Here is a 22,290-nt window from a genome sequence, read left to right as displayed (position 1 = left end):
AGGAACCCGGGAATGGGAACCACAAATTAAATCCAACTTCACTGTTACTCCTGACAAGAACTTGGACAAGTTATTTAGCCTCTCAAGATTCCAGTGCCCTGCTCTGTGAAATGAAAATAATGATACCTTCTTCACATGATTTCTAAAAAGCCTGAATGGGCTCATGAATGTAAAGTGCCTATCCTGACATCTCCAACAAACTGAAACTTGATTAAATGTTAGCTGTTTCTAGCATAACATTCAGCTCAGAGGGCACCTCTCAAGTGCACTTCTCTGGGCGCCGTCCCGTCCCCTCGCGCCCCGCAGCATGCCCACTGCCTCCCTTGTGCTGTCTCTGCACTACGGGTCGCTGCTCTGTTTGCCATACCAGGCGTGAAAGCTGTCACAGCGTCTGGTCCCTTCTCTGGATGTGGGTTTCTTGAGAGTGACACAAACACCCGTTGTGAAACGTTGGTGCTTAGTCCAGCCAGTGCGCAAAGGTTTACTTTGATGGCGTATCATAAATGACCAGCTGAGTAAAGTAAGTGCCCTTGATATAAAACTTCAAGCTGCAAACCTTCAAAGATGAGAACATGTGTACCACCTACCTTATGCCAGCCGTTAATTTGTACTACTGTACTTTTCAAAGTACTTAATGTAAGAATAAGATATTTTCTTTATTTATTTTTTGTGTTTGTTTTTATGTATTATTGGTGTGAAAAATACAGTACAGTACTATGTATCTGACTGTGGTACCTAGGTTAACTTTACTGGACTTATGAACAAATTGGACTTACAAATGTGCTCTAGGAACAGAACTCGTTCATATGTAGGGGACTCACTCTAAGTGACTAACTGATTGATTGACTGAATGAATGAATAATGTGTAAGTAGGCTCCTCTGCCCACGGTATTTTCCAGGCAAGAATACTGGAATGGGTTGCCATTCCCTTCTCCAGGGGATCTTCCTGACCCAGGGATTGAACTCTGATCTCCTGCATTATAGGCAGATTCTTTACCACTGTGCCACCTGGGAAGCCCTGTAAGTAACCAAGCCCATGAAAAAATAAATGCAGAAATAAATAAATGACAGAATTAATGAATGAGTAAATTAATAAAAGGTTAATAAAATAATCCAAGAAATGAGTTAGTAAATGGATGTGCATTTATGAACAAGCAACTAAATCTATAAAAATCACATTACAATCATTTTCCCCAACTTCGTCACGTGCTTTCTGTTCTCACCCATTTTGGCTGGAATCAACTGGCCCTGCTAAAGTGGTGTGTGTGAAAGGCATTTCTCTAAGTGCCTGTGAAAACTCTTGGCAATTCAAAGGTGACAATGCTTTAATTTCATGGTAATTCTACAGCTTTACAACTTAGTAGTTTTATTTAATGGCCCAATTTAGCAGGAGATTATACAGTCTGCCGCTAGTCCAGAGAGAGCACTTTAAAGCTTGGGCCTCCCACACGATCTACTTCCCAGCTTTACCTAAGAGACCAGCCTTCAAGAAGCTGTATGTGTCACCACACCTTGGCTGACAGTGTGGTGGTGGTTTCATTACTAAGTCGTGTCTGACTCTTGGCGAGCTTATGGACTGCAGCCTGCCGGCTCCTCTGCCCATGGGATTTCCCAGGCAAGAACGTTGGAGTGGGGCGCCATTTCCTTCTCCAGGGGAGCTTCCTGACCCAGGGATCGAACCTGCGTCTCCTGCATTGGCAGGTGGGTTCTCTACCACTGAGCCACCTGGGGAGCCCTGACTGACAGCATGATGCATTAAACAGGGAGACTGCCAGTTTAAAAACCTTCCGTCTCCTAAGCAGCTGGATGGCCATCCTTGTTCAGTTCAAAAAGTCCCCTGGAAAACACTTACTTGGTCTACAAAACTGTCCCTCTGGAATATTAGGTTGGTGCAAAAGTAACTGTGGCTGGTGCAAATTCATTGTGATTGGTGCAAAAGTAATTGAGGTTCAAAAATAACTGTGGTTGGCACAAAAGTAATAGTAATTGCAGTTGGTGCCAAAGTAACTGAGGTTTGCACAAAAGTAACTGAAGTTAAAAAGTTACTGTGGCTGCTGCAAAAGGAATCGCAGTTCGTGCAAAATAGTAATTGCAGTTGGTGCCAAAGTCAGCCATAGTTATTTTACACCAACCACAACTACTTTTGAATCGCAGGTACTTTTGCACCAACCTAATAGAAGCAAAACACAGGCATTATTCCAACTGATTAAACTGCTATGTCACTCACGAGTGAGTCCCAACCGGGCAACAATAACTGGACAATCAGGAGACGCAATGCAGCATCCTCCCTGGGTTTTGATGAGCCTGCTGCCCACAGACAAGGAACGCAGTTCCAAGGGAAGCGGGGAGAAGATAAAGAGCAAAACCTCAGTTTCTTAGGTGTTAGTCACTCTCCAGCATTGTTTAAACGTTAACTCATTTAACTCGACTACATCTCAATCATATGAAGACATCATCAAACCCTCCATTTACAGAGAGAGAGACTGAGGTACAGGCAAGAAGACTTGTTTGTGGACCCAAGGGAAATAACTATAATACATAAGAAACATGATGATTTGGAGGATGTAATATGTACCAGAAATTGTTCTAAGCGTTTCAATTAATGCATGTGAATTCAGGTATCCTCACAACCATGCCCTTAAAAACATATGATCCATGAATCAAAAGCTTGCGATTTGCACAGGCAGGATAAAGGGGTGAGAAGGTATGGGCAGACCTGTTTTTAAAGCATCACTCTTGCTGTTGTATGAATGATGAATCAGCGTGGAAAAGGTGTTTTTGTTTCTTTTCTACCACAAGGACTTGAGATGACATATTCTGTGGAATTCAGGGACCGTATCTGAACCTTTTCTATATCTTCAGTGCCTTGTCAGTGCCTGGACAGAGCAAACAACCAATGCATATTGATTTAAATAGAAGATGATTGCCTTCCAAGCTTTCCAGTCCTTTGATAAGAAGTATGGCAAGTAGGCAGAGCCAAAGATTTAAATCAGATGGTTCTAGTTGGAATCCTCTTTCTATAAGTCACTAGCCTCATTAGCACATTCGTAAAGAAAAGAATATTTCAAAGTAATGCATCTTGAGCTAGTCTCATGCCCAACAGATATTTAGCACAGTTTTACACGGTCTGTAAACAAGTCACAATATTTTGGCAATAGTACTTCTGCCATGATGGCAGAAACCGGAGAACTGGAGCCCAGTCAGCTTCTACAAACTATAGAAGAGTTTGGCAGATGAAGGAACTAACACGTCCTTTCTGGTGTGTGCGTGTGTGTGTGTGTGCCCATGTGTGTGTGTGTGTGTGTAAACTGGAGTGTTTGGGGTAGAAATCAGCCAATAGGAGATACCAAGACAGATTACAAATGCATATGGCACCAGCAACTGAATTCTACTTCTCTTTGGTGTAAAATACAGCTTCAAAAAATTAACAATGTACTAAGAAGTTTGGGGGAAACAAATGTGCCATATGTGAGTGGTCCCATTGTATGTCATGAGTAGCTCTTATTTCTTCTATACCGACAGACTCTTCTTGTGCAGTCCCTATGTAAGATTGTCACCTCAGTGACATTGCTCTAACTTTGGAAAGCCAGGCCAACAACTATTAGACTGAATTGAACGGACGTTTTTTTTTCTTTCTGTCAATGACTTGGATGATAATCTATTACCTGCAATGCCACTGCACAATTGTGTGCAGGAATACTAGAGATATTTCAATTGCAGCTTCCCTACCTACTCCATCATGCATGCTTTGATGGGTTTTAATGAAAACAGAGCCTGCTGCCAAAGGAGTGAGAAGCAGAGCATCGTAACAGCAAGTGATAAGACACAGAAATTGCAAACAAATCAGGAGCTATTTGAGAAGGAAAACAAGTTTTGCTTTCAAGATTTGACCAAACCTTCCTTGCAAATTTCTCTTTAGGGCCTAATGGTCTCTGTACAGGTCTAGCCACGTGAAACAGGTTTTGTATCCATCAAGACAGGAAATAAATGTGTTTTTGTTAGTGGTTCTAGACAAACAACTTTGCATATCAATATGCAATTATACTGCACAGAGGAAAAACAGTGTGTGGCTGGGAAACATCTTTTAACATGTTGACAAGGTGTCTTGTTAACAATTCAAAATGGCAAAATGTAAACAGTAGAGTGAGTTGAAATGTCAAGTTCTAGGGAAAATCTTGTCAGAGTGTCTCTTCCTTCTAATTCTGCTTTATTGATATTGGAAGTTTCCCCTCAAACACGCTCCCTCCAGGCTTCTAAAGTCTCTGGAGTCTGTGGCAAAACAGAAGGAATAAGAACATAGTCACCTTCTACCACTCAGTTGGGGGCTTACCTTATGGCTCAGTTAGTAAAGAATCGGCCTGCAATGTGGGAGACCTGGGTTCGATCCCTGCGTTGGGAAGATTCCCTGAAGAAGGGAAAGGCTACCCACTCCAGTATTCTGGCCTAGAGAATTCCATGGATAGTCCATGGGGCCGCAAAGAGGCGAACACGACTGAGCGACTTTCTTGTTCATTTTCACCACTCACATGGCCATATAGGTTCTATCTATACTACTAGGAGAGCAGTAAGCGTGAAAGAGGTCATGGTTAATATTAACATCATGATATCTGTCTACTCTGTTTCATGACCATCTACATTTTGGGACAAGGAACTTGCCATATATAACATATTCCTCAGATTAATTTCAAAAGGCAGACAATTTTATCATCTTCATGTCCCTGATTAGAAAACCAAGATCCAGAAATGCTGAATGATGTGGCCAAGGTCACACAACTAGAACATGCTAGCACTAAGATAGGTACACCAATGTGACTCCAAAACCTGTGTTTCTTCCACTCGTGACACTTATGTTGGGAGAAGAATAGGCTTTGGGGAGACAGGAGACCAATGATGGATCTTGGAACAATGAGGAGCAGCAGGACACTTTTCACTCTTGGGCTTGTAGGAAAGGTTACCAATAGCAGGAGAGACTCAAGCTCAGTTCAGAAGACAGTAAGCCCCCTACATACAAACCTTCAAGTTTCAGACTTTCAAAGATGCGAAAGTGTGCTCCATCAATATCAGGTATGAGTGAAACTGCAGCTTGCCCTCTGCCTCCTGTTGCTGACCATCCTTTCCTGTACCTGCTCCGTCAGTAACTCTTCTTGCCTGCTCGCTCAATGCCAGGCCCTGTATACGGGCTGTTGCACTTTACTACTGTACTTTTCAAGGTACTGTGCTGTGGGTTAAAAATGTTTCCTTAATTTTTGTATTTTATTTATTATTTGTGTGAAAGCATTATAAATCTATTATGGTACAGTACCGTATAGCTGACTGTATGAGTTGGGTGCCTTGACTAACTTGTTGGACTTATGCACATATTGAACTTACAAACACACTCTATTGGAACAGAACTCATTTGTATGTAGGGGACTAGACATGAAGGCAATATCTGTGGTTTCAAGCTGTCATTGATGGAATGGGCCACAGCCCTAGTCTAAGATAAATTATGGGAAGTGTAAAAAAAAAGGAGAAAGGCAGAAATTAATGTTTAATGCAGCTGTGATTTCTCAGAGTTCCATGTACCCCAGGCTCAACAGAGTCTGTGCAACAGTAAATCCAGGAATTCCTGACACTCTGTTTCTCATATTCCATCTAGGACCACGGAACACAAAAGTAAAGAGTGGTTATAATGCAGTGTGATCAGTAGAAATATTCAGAAAATGAGAACAAAGCAGAGAAGGGACACCCAACCTCTGGGTACCAAGTGCATGGGTCAAGGTTCTCCAGAGAACAGAACCAACAGGAGATATATATACACACACACACATACATACATAGGTATGTATACTTATACTTAGCATGCATGCATATACTTATATATATATATACACACACATACATACATAGGTATGTATACTTATACTTAGCATGCATGCATATACTTATATATATATATACACACACATACATACATAGGTATGTATACTTATACTTAGCATGCATGCATATACTTATATATATATATATACACACACATACATACATAGGTATGTATACTTATACTTAGCATGCATGCATATACTTATATATATATATACATACATACATATATACATATGTATATATACATATACACATACTTAGTATGCATGCGTGGATATATATATACATACATCCATGCATGCATGCTAAGTCGCTTCAGTCATGTCCAAGGCTGTGTGACCCTATGGACAGCAGTCCACCAGGCTCCTCTGTCCACAGGATTCTCCAGGCAAGAATACTAGAGTGGGTTGCCATTTCTTTCTCATATATATATATATATATATTTTTTTTTTTTCCCCCAGTGCCTAATGTTCCCAGGATATGGAGGATAGACCAGTAGGCTGGAAATCTAGTAAACTATAGCAGTTCAAGCCCAAAGATAGTCTGTTAGGTGACTTTCTTCTTGCTTGGAGGAGGTCAGTCTTTGTTCTGTTGAGCCTTCAGCTGATTGGATAAGGCCATCTGGCTTTTTGGAGGGCAATATGCTTTATGCAAAGGCCACTGATTTAAATATTAGTCTTATTTAAAAATCCTGTTCACAGAAGTATTCATGATAATGTCTGATATCATCTGCACATCATGACTCAACCAATCTGATGTTACACTCACCGCATTTTTGTGTATCAACAACACACACTTCCTGCACAGGTACTTTGGATGTTCGCTTATTCCAGCTTCTTACTGTGCCCTGATCTTCCTCCATTCCTGTCTTGCTCTTTGCATTGATTGCAGTGCCCAGCACTTCCTCACTTTCTGATGGCATCTAACTCGTCCTGTGAGTCTGTTTTATTCATTGTCACTAAGCAACATGATCCCAAGTCGAAACAGACTCTCGTTGTCTCAGATGCACTCCTTCCTACTGGCCCAGATAGGCTGCTGTACCAAGGATGGACACGGACTTCACAGCATTGTCTGAAACTGTCCACATTCAGGCTAAAAGACTTAGATAGAGGCCTCAGATAGAGGCACAGGTCCAGGTGGCCCTTTGAATAAAACATCACGTTAGTATATGTCACTGTTTCTCTTAGTGGTTCACTTGTCCTTAATTATTCATCGTTTGAGTGGCTTATTAACTTTGAGAGTCAGCTAGCTCTCTTAAGTCTCTCTTTTATGAATGTTCCTTGAATCCATCCTAATCTCACTTTCTTTGAAGCTACAAATGAAGGTTCTTTCTGCTTCAGATGGGAACCTAATGAACAAATTCATACTTCATATATTTGCATGGTTTGTGGATTTCACTCACTGGTCCTACTTCACAACCAACTTTCATCCTTAAGAATGCAAGTGACTTTTCCCCCTAGGTTTCTTTGGACAGTTCTTTAGCCAGGATATTTTCCATTTGCCTACATTGGATGTACTCTCCACCTTTCTACAGCATTCTCTGTGCCCAGGAAAGCTGACTAAAACTCTTACCCCAATAATTACAGTAAGTTGTCTACAAACAAATGAGTTCCATTCTGAGAGTGAGTTCATAAGCCCAATTTGTTCATATGTCCAGCAAAGTTGGCCTAGGTACCCAACTAACACAATCAGCTATATAATACTATGCTGTAATATTGTATAAGAATAAGCAACATCTACCATCATTTTCAGATCTTTTAGATGTTCAAGCTGGATTTAAAAAAGGCAGAGGAACCAGAGATTAAATTGCTAACATCCATTGGCTCACAGAAAAATCAAGAGAATTCCAGAAAAATATCTATGTCTGCTTCATTGACTACACTAAAGACTTTGACTGTGTGGATCACAACAAACTGTGGAAAATTCTTAAAGAGGTGGGAATACCATGCAAATCAATAAAGTGATACAACACATTAACAAATTGAAAGATAAAATGATATAATTATCTCAATAGATGCAGAGAAAGCCTTTGACAAAATTCAACATCCATTTATGATAAAAACACTCCAAAAAAAAAAAAAAAAAACCACTCCAGAAAGCAGGCACAGAAGTAACATGTGAAAAGTGAAAGTGAAAGTCACTCAGTTGTGTCTGACTCTTTGTGACCCTATGGATGATACAGTCCATGGAATTCTTCAGGCCAGAATATTGAAATGGGTAGCCTTTCCCTTCTCCAGGGGATCTTCCCAACCAAAGGATCAAACCCAAGTCTCCCACATTGAAGGCAGATTCTTTACCAGTGGAGCCACAAGGGAAGCCCATACCTCAACATGATAAAAGCCATATATGATAAAACCATAGCAAACATTATCCTCAATGGTGAAAAATTGAAAGCATTTCCCTTAAAGTCAGGAACAAGACAAGGGTGCCCACTCTCACCACTACTATTCAAATTAGTTTTAGAAGTTTTAGCCACAGCAATCAGAGAAGAAAAACAAATAAAAGAAATCCAGATTGGAAAAAAAAGAAGTAAAACTCTCACCGTTTGCAGATGACATGATCCTCTACATAGAGAACCCTAAAGACACCACCAGAAAATTACTAGAGGTAATCAATAAATATAGTAAGGTTGCAGGATATAAAATTAATACACAAAAATCCCTTGCATTCCTATACACCAACAATGAGAAAACAGAAAGAGAAATTAAGGAAACAATTCCATTCACCATTGTGATGAAAAGAATGAAACACTTAGGAATAAATCTATCCAAAGAAACAAAAGACATATATATAGAAAACTACAAAACACTGGTGAAAGAAATCAAAGATGACACAAATAGATGGAAAAATATACCTTGTTCATGGATTGGAAGAATCAATATAGTGAAAATAAGTATACCACACAAAGCAATCTACAGATTCAATGCAATCCCTATCAAGCTACCAATGCTTTTTTTCACAGAACTAGAACAAATAATTTCATAATTTGTATGGAAATACAGAAAAACCTCAAATAGCTAAAGCAATCTTGAGAAAGAAGAATGGAACTGGAGGAATCAACCTGCCTGACTTCAGTCTCTACTACAAAGCTACTGTTCAAGACAGAATGGTACTGGCACAAAGACAGATTTATAGATCAATAGAACAGAATAGAAATCCCAGAGATAAATCCAGGCACCTATGGACATTTTATCTTTGACAAAGGAGGCAAGAATATACAATAGACAAAAAAGCAATCTCTTTAAAAAGTGGTGCTGAGAAAACTGGCCAACCACCTGTAAAAAAATGGAACTAGAACACTTTCTATCACCATATACAAAAGTAAACTCAAAATGGATTAAAGATCTAAATGTAAGACCAGAAACTATAAAACTCCTAGAGGAAAATACAGGCAAAATACTCTCTGACATAAATCACAGCAGGATCCTCTATGACCCACCTCCCAGAATAATGGAAATAAAAGCAAAAATAAACAAATGGGACCTAATGAAACTTAAAAGCTTTTGCACAAAGCAGTAAATTATAAGCAAGGTGAAAAGACAGACTTCATAATGGGAGAAAATAATAGCAAATGAAGCAAAGGACAAAGAATTAATCTCAAAAATATTCAAGCAGCTCATGCAGCTCAATTCCAGAAAAATAAACGACCCAATCAAAAAATGGGCCAAAGAACTAAACAGACATTTATCCAAAGAAGACATGCAGATGGCTAAAAAACACATGGAAAGATGCTCAACATCACTCATTATCAGAGAAATGCAAACCAAAACCACCATGAGGTACCATCTCATGCCAGCCAGAATGGCTGCTATCCAAAAGTCTACAAGCAATAAATGCTGGAGGGGGTGTGGAGAAAAGGGAACCCTCTTACACTGTGGGTGGGAATGCAAACTAGTACAGCCACTATGGATAACAGTGTAGAGATTCCTTAAAAAAACTGGAAATAGAACTGCCATATGACCCAGCAATCCCACTCCTGGGCATACACACTGAGGAAACCAGATCTGAAAGAGACAGGTATACCCCAATATTCATCACAGCATTGTTTATAATAGCCAGGACATGGAAGCAACCTAGATGTCCATCAGCAGATAAATGGATAAGAAAGCCGTGGTACATATACACAATGGAATATTACTCAGCTGTTAAAAAGAATACATTTGAATCAGTTCTAATGAGGTGGATGAAACTGGAGCCTATTATACAGAGTGAAGTAAGTCAGAAAGAAAAACACCAATATGGTATCTTAATGCATATATATGGAATTTCAAATGATATTAATGATGACCCTATATGCAAGACAGCAAAAGAGACATGGATATAAAGAACAGACTTTTGGACTCTGGGAGAAAGAAGGCAAGGGTGGGATCATTTGAGAGAATAGCACTGAAACATTTATATCACCATATGTGAAATAGATCACCAGTCCAAGTTTGATGCATGAAACAGGGCACTCAAAGCCGGAGCACTGGGACAACGCTGAGGGGTGGGGTGGGGAGGGAGATGGGAGGGGGGACACATGTACAGCCACGGCTGATTCCTGTCAATGTATGACAAAAACCACTACAGTACTGAAAAGTAATTAGCCTCCAATTAAAATAAATACATTAATTAAAAAGAAAGAGAGATGGGAATACCAGACTACCTTACTTGCCTCCTAAGAAATCAGTATGCAGGTTAAGAAGCAACAGTTAGAACCTGACATGGAACAATTGACTGGTTCCAAACAGGAAAAGGAGTTCGTTAAGGCTGTATACTGTCACCCTGCTTATTTAACTTCTATGCAGAGTACATCATGAGAAACGCTGGGCTGGAAGAAGCACAAGCTGGAATCAAGATTGGCAGGAGAAATATCAATAACCTCAGATATGCAGATGACACCACCCTTATGGCAGAGAGTGAAAAACAACTAAAGAGCCTCTTGATGAAAGTAAAAGAATAGAGTGAAAAAGTTGGCTTAAAACTCAACGTTCAAATAATGAAGATCATGGCATCTGGTCCCATCTATTTACGGCAAACAGATGGGGAAACAATAGAAACAGTGGCAGGCTTTATTTTCTTGGGCTCCAAAATTACTGCAGATGGTGACTGCAACCATGAAATTAAAAGACGCTTGATCCTTGGAAGAAAAACTATGACCAACCTAGACAGCATATTAAGAAGCAGAGACTTTTTTTGCCAACAAAGTTCCATCTAGTCAAAGCTATGGTTTCTCCAGTAGTTATGTATGGATGTGAGAGCTGACCTATAAAGAAATCTGAGTGCTGGAGAATTGATGCTTTTGAACTGTGGCGTTGCAGAAGACTGTTGAGAGTCCCTCGGATTGCAAAGAGATCAAACTAATCAATCCTAAAAGAAATCAGTCCTAAATATTCATTGGAAGGACTGATGCTGAAGCTCCAATACTTTGGCCAGCTAATTCCAAGAGCTGACTCATTGGAAAAGATCCTGATACTGGGAAAGATTGAAGGCAGGAGGAGAAGGGGATGACAGAGGATGAGATATTTGGATGGCACCACCAACTCAATGGACATGAGTTTGAGCAAGCTCTGGGAGTTGGTGATGGACAGAGAAGCCTGATTTGCTGCAGTCCTTGGAGTCACAAAGAGTCATGAATGAGTGAACTGACTGCCTGACCCTATTTTCACCTCACTCCACTCTCTTTTCCATCATTATCATCAAGCACTTAGCAGTTCCAGCTACATTGCCACTGCTTTTATGCTTGCTTCTGGACATCTGGGCTTGAAGTAAAGATACTGAATTACTGTACTCTATACAGTACAGTACAAAGTACACAAAAGTGCGACCCCTTATAGAGGATGCATGGCAATGCACGCCAGACACCTGGACTAAGTTACATGATGGCCATGCAAAAGCAGGTTCACATCTTTGAAAGTCTGCAACTTGAATGTTCGCATGCAGAGAACTCACAGTACTCTTGCCTACTAAAATCTAGCAGAATTTGCTACATGAAGACTGAGGACAGAGACTGAAAGGGGCACGGACAGGCTGAAGTTGCTTCCCAAGCTCCTTGCAGGTTATTCCCATGCTGAAGGTCATAGCTATCTTAAGGCACAGATTCTTCACATCCTGACATTCTTTCGGCTCTGGCCACACTCCCCCTCACCTGAATGAGCCCAAGAGTGGGAACAGTTCCTTTGTTAAAAGGTCTGTAGTATAGTATATTTCCCTAATTTCTTCTTCCACATTCACCCCTTTGTAAGCAGTCCCTAAAGTAAGCAATCCATTTTCTAGATCTAGTCTTCCAGAGTAGGAAACAGTGCCAAAAACCATTTATAACCTGAATACTGGCTTGTTGTTGGCTCTCAGAAAGCTGTTCAAATATGGATGTCCCTTAAAGAAACTAAAAATAAAGCTACCATATGACCCTACAATCCCACTTCTGGGCATATGTCTGGGAAAAAGCATGGTCCAAAAGGATACATACACTCCATTGTCCATGGAACACTGTTTATAATAACCAAGACATGGAAGCAAACTAAATGTCCCTTGACAGAGGAATGGATAGAGAAAACATAGTACATATACACAATGGAGCATTCCTCAGCTATCAGAAAGAATGAATTAGTGTCATTTGCAACAACACAGTGAGTGAAAGATGTAAAACAGGAAAGCAAAAGTATCCTGACATCACTTACATGTGGAATCTAAAAAGACATACTATAAATTAACTTATTTGCAAAACAGAGACGGACTCACAGGCTTAGAGAATGAACTCGTGGTTGCCGGGGAAAGGATGAGGGTAGAGATAGGGCGTTTGAAATGGACAGGTACGCTCCACTGTATCTTACATGGATGACTCCTGGGTAGCACAGGGAACTCTGCTCAACGTTATGTGGCAGCCCGGATGGGGGAGTGTTTGGGGAAGAATGGATACACGTGTAAGTGTGGCTGTGTCCCTGTGCTGTCCATCTGAAACCATCACAGTGTTGTTAATCAGCTATACTCCAATGCAAAATAGAACATTAAAAGTAAGAAAATTGTTCTTCTTTCCTTTGGGGACAGGTAAATAGTCTGGCATGATCAAGAATTATCTGTGATAAAAAATTGAGTTTGGGATTAGCATATACACACTACTGTATATAAAATAGATAACAAGGTCCTACTGTATATTCTGTAATAACCTATATGGGAAAAGAATCTGAAAAAGGATGGGTATATGTATATATATGCATAACTTACTCACTGAAACTAACACAACACTATAAATCAACCATATTCCAATAAAAAATAAAAATTAAATTGAAGAAAAATCCTTCTTTTCCCTAAAATTAAGACAGCAGATTTCCTTGCTGACAAACTAGTTCAGATGATGGATTTTCAAAAACTTCTGTTTTGTTCCTATTCAAGTGAGTTTGATCTTTTAATGTTTTAGTCATTCAGTTTCATGTATTTTCCAAATGTTCTAAACTAGAAACTCATCTTGGTGAGCCTGGGCCCAACGAATGAGCAGGATCAAGATTCCCTGGAACCTCGTTCTGACACTCGTTTGCTCTTCGTGGAAGTGCCATCCTTTGTGTCTTTTGTTGGTCACTTCCTACTCTCCATCCAAGTCGTAGAGACAGTACCTGTCTGCCTGATAGCTCTCCCAGGAGAGGCTGGCCTAGATGCCCCTGCTGCATGCTCTCAGCTCACAGTGTGCAGGTACACCCTGGACAAGACGTTTTCATTACCACTGTGTCTTTTACATGATTAGCCTGTAAAGGAGACTGAAATGATTCTGTTACATGCTGAATTGTGTTCCCAAAAATGAGCTCTTGAATACCTAATCCTCTGTACCTGTGAATATGCAAGGCTTTAATGAGAAATAGATTCTTCACAAGGGTAATCAAATTAAGATAATATACTCCATTAGGTTGGACCCTAATCCAACATGACCGGTGTCCCAATAAGAAGAGAAGAAACAGATACACAGATGAATAAAAGGAAATGGTCTCAAGTGATGTGGTGGTCACATGGAACCAGGGAGACAGTCTTCAAGAGGCAGAGACAGGGGCTGCTTCTAGGAGCCCAGGAGTGCCCACAGGTCAGGCAAACTGCCAGATGCTGAGAAGAGGCCAGGAAGGACTGAGTCTCCCCAAAAGGTATGAGAGGGGATGGGCGCTGCTAGCACCTAGGTTTTGCTCCTCTACCCTTGAGAACTGTGAGACAACATACTCCTGCGGTTGGCATAGCCATCAGTCTGTGAAGTCCTGTTACAGCTGCACAGATGTGGAGGCAGACACATCGTGAATCCTTGGCAGTCTGCACATGCGCTGCCTGGAATGTACGAATTTAAGTCGAGCTAAAGTGAATGGTACATCATTCAGAGTTAAGTTAAAAGCAGGGCAAATGTGTTTTCCTGAAGAAACATACTCTCTTTCTCATCAATAACTTCAGTCAGTCCTCCATCTAAACACTGGGCCTTCCGTCTCTCCCGGCCCCTAGTCCTGTGGGGAAAAGTGAAAGTGAAAGTGAGCCCTGTCCGACTCATTTCGACCACATGGACTATTACTAGGCTTCTCCATCCATGGGATTTTCCAGGCAAGAGAACTGGAGTGGGCTGCCATTTCCTTCTCCAGGGGATCTTTCCAACCCAGGGATTGAACCCGGATCTCCCGCATTGTAGGCAGACGCCCTTCCATCTGAGCCACCAGGGAAGCCCAGTCCTCTGGTGAAGTGACTTAGAATGTAGCCGCGGGTATGGTACCCTGTCAAAATCTGTAGACGCCTAATTCAGTCCATCCTATAGACCGGTGTAATCACACCCTTAGTTTCTCTTATGATTTAACCTACCATCCCAGGCAGAGATCAGACTGCCTTCCACCAAAGGGGGTACTTGGGGACCTCATCTCTCCAAGATTACTTTGTGGTAGGTGAGATGCTGTTAAGTCACTTCAGTCGGGCCTGACTTTTTGCAAACCTATGGACCATAGCCCACCAGGCTCCTCTGTCCATGGAATTCTCCAGGCAAGAATACTGGAGTAGGTTGCTATGCCCTCCTCCAGGGGGTCTTCCCAACCGAAGGATCGAACCTGCATCTCTTAAGTCTCTTGCATTGCAGGTTTTTTACCACTACAAACTTAAATTTCCCAGGCGGGGTTAAGTGCCACCTCATCTGTAGAAATGGGTAGCATACACTGTAAAGAGCCACACTGTAGCTGGGATTCAGATTTATGGTTTTCCATAAATAAAACCTGTTCATCACCCTCAAGACATCGATTTACAAGTGTCTGCAGACTTCAGAGAAACTTTTCTTTTCCCCTTTCTTTTGAACCTCAAATGATCTCTCTGAGCCACCAGGGAACTCCCCACCCACCCACCCACCCAACGATCTCTCAGGTAGTTCTAAATGAGGAAGACCTATGGGACCACTTGGCCCCAGATCCTTATTTTAGAAATGCACAGTCAGGCCGAAGCACTCAGCCAACCGGCACAAGGAAGAGAAGAGAGGACCCAGGTTCCGTGCTTCCCAGCATTATTTATGCTCTCTGTGCTATGCCCTCAGGAATGCCTCTGAAAAGTGTGGAAACCAGTAGCTTTGTGCTTTTAAAACCCACAGTGAGCATGTATCCCCCACCCTGTTCACACTGGACATGTACACCCATGGCTGATTCATGTCAGTGTGTGGCAAAAACCACTACAATATTGTAAAGTAATTAGCCTCCAATTAAAATAAATAAATTGATTAAAAACAAACCAAAACAACAACAGAGTGAAACACAGCACGCCTTCTCTGGCCATCCCCACCCTCCGTCCCTCCCGTGTGCCCCCCTCCCCCCTGAAGCACTTTGTCACACTTATCCTGTGCCAGAAGTCACTCTCATTTAAGAACGCTTAACATTCACAAACAATAAAAATGTATTTGATTACTGTTATATTATGCATTAAACATTTTTGTCAGTTAAATATGAGAATTATATAATTCAGCCTACACAGAAGTTGACTTTTATTTCTACAAGTATTTTTAGGAAAACAGAAACCAAACCAAACACCTATTTCAAAGAATTCCTCAATCACGCACAAAACAGCCTACCAATTTTGGGGCATAACATAACTCAGAGGCCTTGATGCCTTTAGCATCACATCAGCAAAACAGCAAACTTTAATATAAGTAAACATTCATCTTTAGCCATTCCTGAACAAATAGCAAATATAAATCCCGAGAGAAATCTTTCCAAAGAGGGGTAGAGCATTTCATGTAAATGAGACACATGAATCAGTCATACATAGTGTATTATTATATTTATATTATTTTGGGGACTTAAATTTGTCAAACTATATTCAATGTGTGTATATATATATATATATATATACTTTAATAAAAATAGGATTAGTCTGTGCTTGTCTATTAAATTCATAATATAAAATATATATCTAAAAACATAAACATTCATAGAAAAACACACATATAAATTTATAGCAAAAAAGTCCCAAGGAAAATCTAATAATAAAATATCAATAGCAATCTCTGGATTGTGGTTTATACATGACCTTATATTTCTTCACACTTTTGTTTCCTTTAAATTTCCTGTAATTAGCATTGATTACTTTTATTACAAAAATAAAAACAGGGTTTCAAGCAAAACAAAAGCAATATAAAGTATCCAATTAATGTTTCAGTGATATAGATTATTGCTGCACCAGAAGGTTTTGCTTGCTTCCTGAGTCTTGACTATTAGTTTCAGGATTTATTTTCTAGCAGGTCATGAAATTCTCACATGCTCCTTCCTTCTATGTAATATATAGAGAGTTAAAAGTATCTACCCCAGATTTTTGTTGCAAAGAATTAAAAGACATGATATCTGCAAACTCTTAGTTCAGTTCCCAAAGATGACAAGAGCTGAGTAATTGATGCCATGACCAAAAATCCTATTATTATATGTCACACCCATCACTCAGCAGACACTGATCTCTTTTGCCTCATTCTGTAACCAAATCACTTCCTCCATTTTTTCAAATTGTGGACTAGGGACAAATTACATCAGAATCACTTGAAAAGCTCAGTAAAATGCATTTACTGAATTTAGAATTTCTGACTCTGGGAAGTCTATTTTTAACATTATTCCCCAGAGATTCATATGTTAATTAAATTTGGGAAATAACCAAAATCTACTGAGAAGTCTACTTCTTGACCAGGTTGTTGAACATTACAGGCTGGCATAACCATGAAAAGAAAACAGTAACACGGTTTCTAATTATGTTATAGGGCCATTGAGAAGCAGCTAGCATACATTTTGGAGAAATGAAGTATTATGGAAATGGAATGAAATGACACACAATTCCGTGTAACTAGCATTTTCTGCAGAAAAAGTGTGGTCCTTTGTATTCAGATGGGCAAATTATTGCTAACTGCCCTTTATCACTGTTGGCAACGGTTTGTTTACATTTTTCCCTGTAACGCTGCACGCTATTTTCCCTGATTTTACTGCTTCATGAACGACGATGACTAGGTCTTATTTCTCTGAGTATCCTGGGTCCCCAGGACAGTGTTTGGCTGTGGAGAAAGTGCCACAGATGCGATGTGGTTACCCAGGTGCAGCAGAACCTGGGGCCTAAGGACCCAAAGATTCCTACTTTTCTGCTTCATTCCACAATTCTGCTGGCATCTGCAAAGGCCAGTGCTCAAAACAACACACCAAAAATGTGTATGTGCTGATTAACAATATTCACAACAGAGTACTCATATTGTTATATTTTTAAATAACTATTACATCAGGTTGTGCTGTGGAATTGGTTTTGTTTTTTAAATAAATTAGTAATCACACGCTGTTTCCATATAGTAATTGGCTCTCAATATGTCTTTAGACATGTTTAGGAAGAAGTTACAAGATGTTATGAGATTGCCAAGGAAAATAGTTATCCCAGGTTTTGATTAGGCATCTACAGGATAACTGGTCAGTTGCACTAACATAGATGATTTTGCTTAATCCCCCCAACTCTGAGAAGTAGAAGCTACTATTTCCTCTTCACTGATGCAGAAAGGAAGCTCAGAGAGAACCTGAGTCACGCAGTCCTCAGGGAAAGACCTGAATCCAGCTTCCCCACTTCCTGAGTCAGGGCTTTCCATTGATTTTGTTTTTTGCCTTTTTTGTTTATTGGGTTATTTTCCTTTTCTTTTTGTTTTTGACTTTAAAGAGAGAAATGACCTTGGTCAGCTCTGCAAAACATGCTTGATAATTAATCCTTGGTTCAGTGGAACCTTGTCAAGACCCTTATCACATTCTCCTCTCTCATGAAAATAAAACAGCTGCTAATTCCTATGATTTACCTAAAAATACAACCTCCCCTCTGAAGTTGGTCTTGATTTATTTTTTACATTTTATTTATACAATGTTCCCTTCTGGCGGGTCTTCTTCTCCTGTGTGCCGTCACGTAGCGGCACGGCACGTGCGTGGGCATCTCACGCCCTTACCTGTGATGTTGCAGAACACCCGGAAAGGCCCCAGGGGCCCGCTGCCGTCGGAGTCAACGTAGAAGAAGCCCGCGGCGTTGCCTCGGTGCCTGTACACCTCGCAGGACTGCTCATACAGGGCTGCAAAGACACAAAGGCAGCAGACAGGAGACGGTGCTTGGCTCTGCGTGTCCCTTTGGAGGATCAGTAACTCTTACTTATTGTATTGACTTCCACTTGTGGTTTCTTTCCCTTTTCCTCTAATCTTATTTCCCTCTGAGCCTTCACAAACCAGTACTCCCATGTTTGATGGAACTGTCTCCTGCGTTCATCCTGATACCCGTTCTTCTCAACAGCTCCTGGGTTACAGTCTCTAAAAGGTCTCCCCTCCCCTCTCATACAGCCCTTCCCTATGCTGGTGGATTTGTCCTTCACCTACACTCACACACTGTGAAGCTAGGACATCATACACTATTCTGCCTCCTGCAATGGTTACAGGATCTAAGGGGAGACTGAGTGCAGTTTGCGGCTGTGTTTCATCATCGAGCAGGCTGTCACACTCACAATGGGAGACAAAAAATTAAAAATGTACAAACAATAGATGCTGGAGAGGTTGTGGATAAAAAGGAGTTCTATGACCCTGTTGATGGGAATGTAAAAGGCTTCCCTGGTGGCCGAGGTGGTAAAGAATCAGGCTGCAATACAGAAGACTCAGGTTCTATCCCCAGGATGGGAAGATACCCTGGAGAAGGGAATGGCTACCCACTCCAGTATTCTTGCCTAGAGAATCCTATGGACAGAGGAGCCTGGTAGGTTATAGTCCACAGGGTCACAAAGAGTCAGACACAACTGAAGAACTAAACTTTGACTTTCGTGAGGGAGAACAGAATGGAGGTTCCTTAGAAAACTAAAAAATAAGTTCTAAAAATAGAGCTACCATAGGATGCAGAAATCCCACTAATAAAGCAAAATGCCACATCTTATCTCTGCATACCCGGAGCTCAGAACAGTAACCATCGCCCTAGGCGCCTGCAGGGAAAGAGGAACTCAGCCAAGACGGCTCGGTCAGGCTCTCTCGCCCCGTGGCTTCTCGCCCGCGCCCCACGTTCTGTAAAGAATGATTACGTGAAAGCTGAGATCACGTGCATCGCTCCACATGCGCATCAGGAGGTGCTCACTTGGGCACGGGTGGCCGTGCACGGTACACTTGTATGAGCTTCACCAGGAAAGCCCTGCCCTGGCTGCTGCCACATCGAGGCTACGCTGGAGTGACGGCATGGTTATGTCACATGAAGCTATGCTGTGGTTCTGTTACGGCTACATTGTGGTCAGGTTACGGCTGCTGCTACAGATGCTGTGTCAGCCAGGAGAGAGGCTGCATTATGACTGCCATGCCAGCCAGGAGAGAATGAATGTGTCTACAGTTCCTACGGCTCCCGGAGTCTCCTTCCAGCCTCTTAGCTCACACCTTCTCCCGGAGTCTCCTTCCAGCCTCTTAGCTCACACCTTGCCTATCCTGGATTCAGCAAACAGTGCTAACAGTGTGAACAGCAAGACAAGCGGCATCACAAACAGGAACATCAAAAATACAGTGCCCAGTAAAGTTTAATTCAGTTTGACTTAAGAAGCATGTACTGAGTCCTTCATATATGTCAACACAGCAGTAGGCACCGAGTTACAGACCAAGGATAAGGCAAAGTGTCTGTGCCTTGGGAGGTTACAACCTGATTACAGCCACAAAGACCCTTACGTGCTCAGACACAGCTGTCCTGAGATGGGACACTTCGAGCAGTCTGCAGGTAAAAGAAATTTATAAATCTCATTACACCAGCATGAATGAAGCTGGTGGGGTGGAAAGCAGGCATCTGCTGTCTCATGCATGAGAAAACAGAATGTCATCGGATGCTTGAAACAAAATAACATAGCTCAGAGCAGTAGGTACACATCCAATTAAGTCATCCTCCATGCTTAAAGCACTTCAGTGGCTCCTAACAACTTTAAAGGCAGAGCAACAACTCCTCACCTTAGACGTCATGCCCCTGTGACTAATACCCCGTCCCAGGAACACGAAGCTGCAGTTTGTCACGATCAAGTGTGAGGGCTGCCTCAAATAATTCATCACCAATAAAGTTCTAAAGCTTCAGAGGCTTTGACTTTGTATAAATTAGAGTGATTTCAAGGAGATCCTTGTTCTCATGTAATTCTCCCTTGCAGTCATGTACCGTTTCCAAAGCTAGGGGCCGATGGGAAGATGAAAGCTTGCACCCTACATACTAAGCATGACATACAGCTTATTTCTATTGGCTTAAACTGATAACACACCAGGGTGTGTGTCACACATATGAAAACATGCACAATAACCTCTAAATTAACTCATAATCAGCACTTCTTGAAATCCATACCCTCCCCATGAGTATAGGCTGGAATTACAGATTTGCTTCTAACCAAATATGATGTCATTTTCAAGACCAGATTGTAAAAAGACAAGTAGTTTCCATCTTGGGTGCTTCCGGAGTACAAGCTTTCAGAGATGCCAACTGCTAGGTCCTGAAGAAGCCCTTTGAAGGGATCCACAGGATGAGTCTGGGAGCTTCTGAGGCGTGCTGTGTATGTGACAGCCAAAGATCTCCAGAGTTAAACACCGGTGGTGACAAACAGCCCATTAAGACTGAACCAGAACTACTCAGCCAAGTAGCTCAAGGACCCAGAGAAAATATGAAGTGATGATGTCCATTGCCTCCAGTTCTGCTGCAATTCATTGTCCAGCAATAGATAGCCAATAAACCCTCAAAGCATTAATGGTCTCACGTGGTTATAGGTATAAAATGAGTCTGTGTCATATAATTGTAGTAAGGATTCAGAGACAATGCATATATGACACTTAGCATGGTTCATGGCACAGGAAGAACCTGATAAATATCATTATCATCATGATTAAGTCATTGCATGCTGTGTTTCCTCCTCTTTTCTTGGTCAGTTTTCTGCTTACGTGATTTTTTTCCCACTTTTTGTCATGAATCAATTAGGGCCTATCAAGGAAAACCAATAGGCACCCCTTCTGTGCAGAGGCTATGGCATTTATTTCTTAGTTTATTCTTTGGGTATTAAATATCCTATCTCTCCTTATATTTATAGGTTATCTATTTGCTTATCAATGGGAAAGATGAGAACTTATCTTTTTCATCACCTCTTTCCACATGCAAAGAATTTTCTGTTTCCCTATACTTCCAATATAGGAGGATTGCAATTTTAGTTAGATCAATCATCACTGTTTATGGTAAAACAACAATATGCATGATATTCACAAACAGTAAGCATAATAGTGTAGTTGTTTCCTTTCCCAAACAAAATTTGCTTTTTGTTCAAATTAATAATTGTCTCATGATCTGTCATTGGCCTTATTTTTATCTACACATATATCACAAATTTAACTCCAGACTTACTAACAACTCTCCAAAATACGTTCCAAAATATTCAGGTAATAACTACTTTAAATGGATACCTTGGAGAAAGAAAAGCAGAGAGTAGACAGTCAAAAAGCTAAGCCTTTCTGAATATACCATATTTTAAAATTTGACTATGTATTTTAAATAACTAAAAAAACAGATTAAACATATTATTAGAAAATTTGCAATTCCTAAATGTTGAAAGGAAATTAAAATAAATTAATTTATAAATTATTTCAAGTGATATTTAAATTCAGTATTTTCTTGTTTACTTTTTATGACCCCAAAAAAGTCAAATACACATTAAGAGCACAAGGAGTAAAAACAAAATAAACCTGACATCACAATCAGTCTCAATAATAGTCAGCATTTGGTAATCTAGTCTTGTCTGTAGTACCTGTATTATCAGTTACCCATGGCTAGATAACAAACCACTACAAAACTGTCTTAAGACAATAATCAGTTCCTGATTCTGCCCTTGATAACTGAAGCTGGGGAGTACTTGGCCAAGCTTGGATGGTCTTTACAGGGCTGCTCAGTTGTCTGAGGTCAGGGCAGAGTCAGAGGAACTTGTTGATCACAAGC

At 40.8% G+C, this 22,290-nt stretch overlaps 1 protein-coding gene across 2 annotated transcripts in view; it reads right to left on the bottom strand.

Annotated features, from left to right (window-relative positions):
* CNTNAP5 (contactin associated protein family member 5) overlaps positions 1 to 22,290 on the bottom strand; it is a 1,008,111-nt gene that overhangs the window by 316,096 nt on the left and 669,725 nt on the right. For both annotated transcript variants that reach the window (XM_070476362.1, XM_070476363.1), the window contains one exon: positions 18,281 to 18,400. In XM_070476362.1, the coding sequence (XP_070332463.1) occupies positions 18,281 to 18,400 (120 nt within the window). The remainder of the gene's footprint in view (positions 1 to 18,280; positions 18,401 to 22,290) is intronic.

Source organism: Odocoileus virginianus, chromosome 13 (assembly GCF_023699985.2).
Source record: "Odocoileus virginianus isolate 20LAN1187 ecotype Illinois chromosome 13, Ovbor_1.2, whole genome shotgun sequence".
NCBI lineage: Eukaryota > Metazoa > Chordata > Mammalia > Artiodactyla > Cervidae > Odocoileus > Odocoileus virginianus.
This window is presented reverse-complemented; position numbering and strand designations above follow the sequence as displayed.